This window comes from Chinchilla lanigera, unplaced genomic scaffold (assembly GCF_000276665.1).
Source record: "Chinchilla lanigera isolate Chin_1 unplaced genomic scaffold, ChiLan1.0 scaffold00166, whole genome shotgun sequence".
Lineage (NCBI taxonomy): Eukaryota > Metazoa > Chordata > Mammalia > Rodentia > Chinchillidae > Chinchilla > Chinchilla lanigera.
Window position 1 is genome coordinate 736,281 of NW_004955567.1, and position 7,786 is coordinate 744,066.

Below are 7,786 nucleotides of genomic sequence, written 5' to 3' on the forward strand. Positions count from 1 at the left end.
CCGTGGTCCCGGGGGCGAGGCCCAGCGGGGGCGCGAGTGGGGCTCCAGGGGGCAGCGGCGGGGCCCCGGGGGCCGGCGTGTCCTTGTGGCAGCGGCGGTGGCGGATGAGGCTGGACACGTGGTTGTAGGTGCGGCCGCACACCCCGCACTCGTACGGCCGCTCGCCCGAGTGCACAAGCATGTGCTGCACCAGGTGCGAGGACTGCTTGAAGGACTTCTGGCACACGCCGCACGGGAAGCGCCGCTCCATCAGGTACTTGAGCCGCCGGAAGTAGCCCTTGTCGTCCTTGGCCGGGTCGCAGGCAGCCCCTGTGGCGGCAGGGCCGGGCGGGGTCTGCGAGGGCACGGGGAGTGGCCCGGGGGTCCCCGCGGGTGCACCCAGACCTGGTGCCACACCCGGCCCCGTCGCAGGCCCGCTGCGCTTCAGGTTCCCAAACAGATGCTGGTGGCCGGAGAGGTCCACGATGCCCCACTGTGGGGCGGGGAAGGCGGCATCGAAAAGCGGGGGCGGGGGTGCCCCGAAGGCTGGGGGCAGCGGCGGGTCGGGCTTCTTGGCTTGGGCGGAGGAGGTGGAGGACGAGGAAGAGGAGGACGACGAGGAGGAGGAGGACGAAGAGGAGGAGGCTGAGGACGGGGCCTCGGCCTTGGGCTTGAAACTGGCAGGTGGCGGATAGTCGAACTGCGGCGGCGGCGGCTGCGGCGGCGGCTGCGGCGGGGGCCCCGGGGCGCAGGGCAGCGCGGCCACGGCCTTGGCGTGCTCCCCGTACAGCTCCATGGGCTCGAAGCGCTGGTGGTTGAGGAACTCCAGGAAGTCGAAGGGGTAGCTCTGGAAATGCACACCGTCCTCACCCCCCAGGCCGCTGCTCCCGCCACCCCCTGCAGGGTTCGCCTCCATCTCAGCGGCGGTGGGGGACCCTGTGAAGAGAGGAGGGGCTGAGGATGGGCGCGGTGCCCTCCCCTAACGGTCCAGCTTAGCTTGCAGCCTGGGCAGGTTACAGTGTTAACCCCTGGAGACGCGATGGCGTCTTCTCCCCACCGGAGGCACGGGAGGCCAGGAGGCTTGCTCAGGGTCACAGGGCAGCAGCCTCTTCTATTTTGGAGGTGCTGGGGGTTGAACACTGGGCTTGCACCTGTACCTCTACCACTGAGCTCCATCCCCGCCTCCCCACTTTCATTTTCAAAGGGCTCTCCCTAAGTTCCCCAGCTGGCCTGAAATCTGCAGGCTCCTGCCTCAAACCTGCAGCAGCTGGGATGACAGGCATGCATGCCACGCCTCGCTCAGAACAGGAGCTTGTAATGGAGCAACTAGCCTGTCCGGCCCGGAGCCCCTCCTGCTCCCAGCCCCCACGGGGTGTTTCGCCTCACAGAGGAAGGTGGAGATGGAGCTGGGGGCAGGAGCCTCATCTGGGAGTGCTCCCCGAGTTATGCGGGGTTCACATAGGGCCTGGAAGAAGGGGATGGTGGATACGGCCTTACAGAGCACTGCCCTGAGTTCTTCCCTCTGCTTGCAGGGTCACCCCCAGGTTGAAGGGGGCTCCCTCCCGAGCGTCCTTCGGGTCCTGACCTTGGATCCCATCACTCTCCGGCCCGCATCCAGCTGCACTGTTTTCATCAGAGTTAATCCACCACCTTTTTTGCGTTGTGGTACTGGAGCCTGAACCCTGGGCTTCACGGTGAGCTACATCACCAGCCCGCTTTTTTTTATTTTTTGAGACGGGGTCTCACTAAGTTACCCAACCTGGGCTTGAGCTTGTAGCCTCCCGGACCATACGGGGATCACGGGTGTGTGCCAGCACACCCGGCTACCACTGGCTCACCTGTCCCTGTGCTGTCTCCTGTCCGCTGTCTCTAAGAGAGCAAAGCTCTGGCCTGTCTTGCTGTGGCTCCCCCACTTTGTCCAGCGCCTGCATATACAGATGTTTGCTAAGGTGCAAGAAGTAACCACCATCTCCCTAAGCCTCCAGTGTGTCCACAGAGAAGCTGCAAGGGAAGTGAGCAAACGCCCCCTGATGGACGAGAACAAAACTGCGGCCCACGCAGTTGAGGAGGGGCCGCTAGAGCAGGGCCCGAGGCGGCATCGGCAGCTGCCAGTGCCTGCTGGCCGGTGCTGTCGGGGTGTGTGGCTGGAGGAGACTCCAGAGAACACCCCCCGCAGGGACACTGAGGGGGGCAGGGCTGACATGGGTGTCTCCCAAGAGGCTTCTGGGGGCAGTGCTGGCATGAGGAGGGCACTGAGAGAAGGGGGCCCATGCAGGAGGGGTCTGCATGGGAATTTCCACAAGAAACAGGACCTGTCCTCTTTCAGGGGCCGTGAGCCTTAGCTGCTGTCTTGCTAAGAGAAGTAGGGTCACCGAGGACTGACATAGAGCGGCACAGCCGGGAGAGAGGCGCCCCGCCCGGGGCCAGAGGAGTCCCCCAGAAAACACAGTGAAAGCTTTCACAGTTCCGCCAGCTGTCGGCCCTCTGCTCCCTGCCGTCCCCTTGTGCCCAGAGCCCTGTGCCACTCTTGGCCCTGTTTAAGTGGGGAAGCTGAAGCAGAGGGGGAGCTCACTCCCCAAGTTCGTGGGGCCATGAGGGAGAAGCAGGTGATGGATGCCGGGTGTCTGCGATGCCAGGAGCTGCGAGCTCTTTGGGGCAACAGAGCTGCCTCGTGGCATAACGAGCCTGCCGGTGACAGTAAAGACATGGAGTGTGACGTGGAGCACCCGACGCCTGCTTCCCAGCCACGTACCTAGTCCTCCCAACAACGCTGGGAATCGGTCACCATTACTGGCTCCGAAATCCAGAGGAGGGGAGGGACCTAGGGCGGGAGGGTGACTCAGCCTCCAAAGCCACACAGCAGGTGGCGGGTTCCGGAGCCCTACAACACGCTGGCTTTCTGGATTTCACGGTACAAAATAAAGCCAACCCTGCATCCATCCAACACACATGGAGCTATGACCTACAGCTCCCTGCCACCGAATCCCAAGTCTAGGTGTGACCCAGTGCCAGGACAGGCCACTGACACTTGTTGAACTCTACCAAAGGCTGTGTGGGTGCCCGAGGTGGCTTGTCACACTCAGGCCTCATCACAAACTGCGAAGTATGACCATCTGCGTTTACGGACAGGACTAGTGCCAAGCCACAGTCCACTCTGCCCACTGCCCTGCGGTGACCCTGTCTCCCTAAAGGCATACCCACAGTCCTTCCGGTGACCCACACCCCTGCAATGTGCTGGCTCCACCCCCTCCCACCTGTGTCCCAGAGCCCTTGCTCCTGCCCTGGGGTGCTCCCACACACTCCCTCCTCCTGTCTTTGCTCAAACGTCCTCTCCACGGGGCTCTCAGAACCTGTCACCTGTCCCCCAAGCCCATGCACCTTCCCTCCCTCATTCCTCTCCTTATCACTGGGCAAAGCCTAACAACTGTATATCCCATATCCTCTTGCTTTGCTGCTCTCCCTCTCCAGGGCTGAGATTTTCATGTTTGGTCCACTGCGCGGCCTCCGCGACCTGGGACGGGGCTTGACACGTGTTTGCGGGATCATCACTGAGTGAGGCTGGACACAGAGGAAGTGACTGACTGGAAGATACGAGCCCCAGTAGAACCTGGGGCTTGGGCACGGCACCCCTGGGGGGCACAGCTGTCCAGAAGGCGGGAAATTGACACTCAGAGCTAACTTTTTCTTCTGTGGTTTATTGGAGGGGCAAGAAAGAGGAGCGTGGACACGGGGCTCTGCCTACCGCGTTGTCCGCAGCATCTCCCAGGGCTCACGGAGCAGCTGCTGAACACGAGCTTATGAATAAAAGCAAAGGTGCTTGCTGGGGCAGCACAAATACTGCAACCGGAGCGCTGCAGAGATAAGCACGAATGAAGGCGAAGAACCTCTGTGCGTGGCAGAACTGACACTGGCCAGACACTCTGCCACAAGGGCCTCCCTCTGCTCATTCTCCCCTTGAACTCTGCTCCCACGTCAGCAGCCTCCGCGGCTCCTCCACCCATCCTGGTCCCTGCTGCCTCAGGGTCTTGGCACTTGTGGTGCCCATCTGTCCCTCAGTTCCCTGCATGGCTAGGTTAGCTCTCACGCAGGCTTCCCCTCTGAAGCAGCTCACCAGCCTCGCCCAGGCCCCACACAGCACAGGTTACGTTGTCTATCTGTTTACTCTTCTGACCCGCCGCCTCAACTACACTGCGAAATCCTGGAAGATGAGAGCAGCATCTCCGCTCCACAACTGTATGCCCTGGACCAGAACAGTGAATACTCACTCGGCGAACGACAAATGCCTACGAAAAAGGGTGAGCCACACACTCGGGGAGCGCAGGGGTCTCTCCTAGGAAACCCAGGTCAGGGTTAGGGAAGGGGAAGCCTGGCAGCGGGCGCTGTTCTGGGCAGCAGTACTGAAGACACAGGGCCCGGGGAGCATTTCCTAGGGCCCGGAGCCCCGCGGGCCACTCTGGGACAGGACGTGGGTACTAAGAGAGAATGACCGCTAGAGGGAGCTGCTGCACTGAGGGGTGGTGTAAAAGGGAGTGTCTTCGAGAATCGCCAAGGAGGGTGCAGGAGGGGAAAAGGTATCCCGGCGTGAACCAGAATAGAAAGCATTTTTCACCAACAGAGGGGGCGCTGGGGGCGGTTTGTGTATGGACAGATCGTGGGGGGCAGCGCGGCCGCAAAGCACTAATGCACCTCTCCCCGGAGCCATCCTTTGGGGGGACTCAGCCCCTGCAATGGGCTCAGCAGCTGCTGCCCCAGGGCAGGGAGCGATGCTGGTGCCATGTGGGGGGTTGTCCTGCACCAAGCACTGAGCGGGGATACGTGGAAGAGATCCTACGAGAAAGCGTTAGTGGGGCCCTGGCAGTTGGGGGGTCGTCACGAATGAAGGCGCTCTGCAGGCGTCCACCCTGGGGGTGCTCAGGAGCGAAGGGTGAATGGTCTTATGGGAGAGCAGTGGCTGGGGGTCCCCTGGCTAGGCCCGGCCGAGAGGCACTGGCGCTCCGGGTGGGGGTGAGGGGCGTCCTGGGGACCGCTGCAGGCCAGGGCGGGACCCCCCGCCCCCGCTGCCCTCGGGTCCCCGGGCCGCGCGCCCCGTCACTCACCGGCGCCGGGGGTCTCCGCCGGGAGGAGGCCGAGGAGGCGGAGGAGGCGCCGCCGCTCCGGGGAGACCCGAGACCCCGACCGGAAGTGCCGCCCCCTCCCCCTCCCCAGCAGCCCCGCGCCGCTCGCCCGGAAGCGGAAGTTGCTCCCGTTCCCGAGGCGCCGGCGTGGAGGATGCAGGGGCGGCGGCGGCAGCGGTGAGGGAGAGGCGAGAGGAGGAAGTGCGCCTGCCCACTGTGTCGGGCGCGCGGGCGGGGAAAGCCTAGCTGCTTCCGGTAGGCAAGCGGCGCAAGTGCGCCTGCGCTATGTGCGCCCGCTGCCTCTTTGGGCACTACCCCCCGTACTCCGGACATCCGGGGAGGCACGCCCTGGGCCCCGCCTCCAGTCACGCCCCCTTGGCTGGAGCCACGCCCACTCCGTGGATTACTCTTTGTAGGCCCCGCCCCTCTGGAAAATCTGTTCCCTTCGCCCTACCCCTGCAGTTTCTCAGGTTCTTTCCTCCGTGAGCCACCGTTCTCTGTAATTCAACCCTTCCCTCGGGCCACGCCCCTTCTCCAGCCCCGCCCGCGCGCTTCAGCTCGGCACCGTAGCACTTAAGCACCACCTCTCCTAGCTTGCGCGCTCCACCTGTTCTGCCTCGCACCTCGAAGGCAGCCCCTTACATCAGTGCCTGTCTGAGAGTAATCCAAAGCCAATCTCCACAACCCCTCTTTCAACTCAGCCCCACCCCAAGCAGCTAAGCCCCGTCCTTGAGACCCTTCTATTCCCCGGCGCTGAGCGGCAGTCCCCGTGCTTGCGCATTGCCGCCTGCGGGCCGTCTCTTCCTAGCCCCCTGGTCCTCAGCCCAGCCCCACCCATTCCCTCCAAGTGCCCTTCTGCTGCCAGTGCTGCCGCTCCTGAGCCCTGCGCAGCCCTTACCCTTTCCGAGCCACGCCCTCGTCTCGCCTAACTACCCACAAAGCTCCCCCGCTTGGCGCGGCCGGCCCACGCCGGCCTCTGTCCCCGCTGCTCACCTTCGGTTTGTTTCCGCTTTGGTGCCAGGGATGAACACCCTACCCCTGAGCTGCTCCCAGCCCCGACGCCCCGTTTCTCCTTGCAGACAGCGGGCTGTCCGAACAAGCAATGGGACAACAGTGTCGCCGTGGAGTTTCTGGGGAGAGGGCTGGGGTGCGGGGGCGCACCTTTGTGGAGCTCGCCCAGGGCTTTACACTTAGGCCGGCTATTTATTGGGAGCGCTTCGAGGTCTGCTGGGGCCGGGCTGACGAACGGCACCATCAGGAACACGTACACGGGGCCAGCAGGCAGGCTTTATTTCCACGGCCGGTGTCTCCGCGGGCCTGGGAATCCGCGGGCCGGCGCCAGGACGCAGCAGCGCGTCTAGGTCCCTGCCCTCCACCCCCTCCCACAGCGGGCGAGCCACCGGGAGCGCGGGTGCCCTGGCCTGCGGGCCCAGGTCCAGCCCCATCCCCAGCTGAGCTCCGGGCTGCGGGCCTGAACTGGGGGTCGGCGGCCAGGGTCGCGGGTCAAGCGGGCTCATTCCCCTCGGGGCCCTCCTCGTGCGCGCCCTCGGTGGCCGGGATGCCCTCATCGTCCCACGGCGGCTCTGGCCTCGGATCTGGGCGACACGCGGGCAGCCCCAGGGCCTCGGGGTGCTTGCGCTTGGAGTGGCGCCGAAGCGTGTTGGCTTCGGTGAAGCGCAGGCGGCACACGGGGCACTGGTAGGGGCGCTCGCCCGAGTGCACGCGGTGGTGGTGCGCCAGCTCGCCGGCCTCGCGGAAGCGGCGCGGGCACAGCGCGCACAGGAAGGGCCGCAGCCCTGCGTGGATGTTGCAGTGTCGCCGCAGGTGGCTGGACCGCTTGAAGGTCTTGCCACAGTCTTTGCACTCGTGTGGCTTCAGCTCCGAGTGCGAGATGCTGTGGCGCTCCAGGTCGGAGAGGTAGGGGAAGGCCCTCAGGCACACCGGGCAGAAATGCGGGGCCCTCCGGGGGCCGGAGACCTGCGGCCCGGCGGCCACCAAGCCCTCCGAGACGGTGTAGGGCACGCCCTGGTCATCGATCAGCAGGAGGTCGCTGCCGCCGCCACCGCCACTGCCGCTGTCCACCGCTGCCGGCAGCCCCTGTGCTAGCGGGAGCTCGGGCCCGGACTTGGGGGGACGGCCCCGCTTTCGGGGGAGTGAGGACTTGAGCTTCCGGTGGCAGGAGGGAGCTCCCCCGGGAGGTCGGCCCCGGCGGCCCCGGGGAACAGGAGGAAGTAAGGCCAGAGGTTTCTCTTCCTCCTCGGGCAAAGGCGAAGGCAACGGGCCTGGGCTGGGGGTGTCCATGGAGCAGTGAGGGGCTTGGGTCTGGGCACCGGATCCGGCTAAGAGGAGAGAGGGGCAGCGTCAGTGCGGGCAGGGTCGGGACGCCTGTGTCACTAGTGCCTGACCCCCCTGCTCTCCGGGCCTCTGGACCTGGGTACGAGGAACACACACGATCACAGCCCTGCCGGTGGGCAGCACAGCGAGGCGATCGGTACCAGCTGGCACACGGGACCACAGCTGTCCCTGGGCCTGCCTAGCCCTGGCCCTGCCTGAATCTAGCAGTTCAAGGTCAACAGGAGCAGAAACAAGGAAAATCAGAGGCGAAGGGAGCGTGCAGGCCTCCGAACAGCCCCTCAGACTCCGGGTGGAGCCAAGGCAGCCCTGGAAATGTTCTCGTCCCCTCCTGACGGCAG

At 64.9% G+C, this 7,786-nt stretch overlaps 2 protein-coding genes across 2 annotated transcripts in view; both read right to left on the reverse strand.

Annotated features, from left to right (window-relative positions):
* The window catches only part of Znf865 (zinc finger protein 865), a 9,243-nt gene extending 2,883 nt beyond the window's left edge, over nucleotides 1-6,360 (reverse strand). The window contains exons 1-2 of the mRNA XM_005413406.2: nucleotides 6,087-6,360; nucleotides 2-915 (exon numbers count right to left, since the gene is read on the reverse strand). Coding sequence (XP_005413463.1) covers nucleotides 2-915; nucleotides 6,087-6,348 — 1,176 coding nt within the window. The 5' untranslated portion in view covers nucleotides 6,349-6,360. The remainder of the gene's footprint in view (nucleotide 1; nucleotides 916-6,086) is intronic.
* Znf524 (zinc finger protein 524) lies at nucleotides 6,361-7,432 on the reverse strand. The gene has a single exon (XM_005413285.2). The coding sequence runs from the start codon at nucleotides 7,392-7,394 to the stop codon at nucleotides 6,597-6,599; it is 798 nt and encodes a 265-aa protein (XP_005413342.1). The 5' UTR covers nucleotides 7,395-7,432; the 3' UTR covers nucleotides 6,361-6,596.
* Between the last annotated feature and the right edge of the window lie 354 nt (nucleotides 7,433-7,786).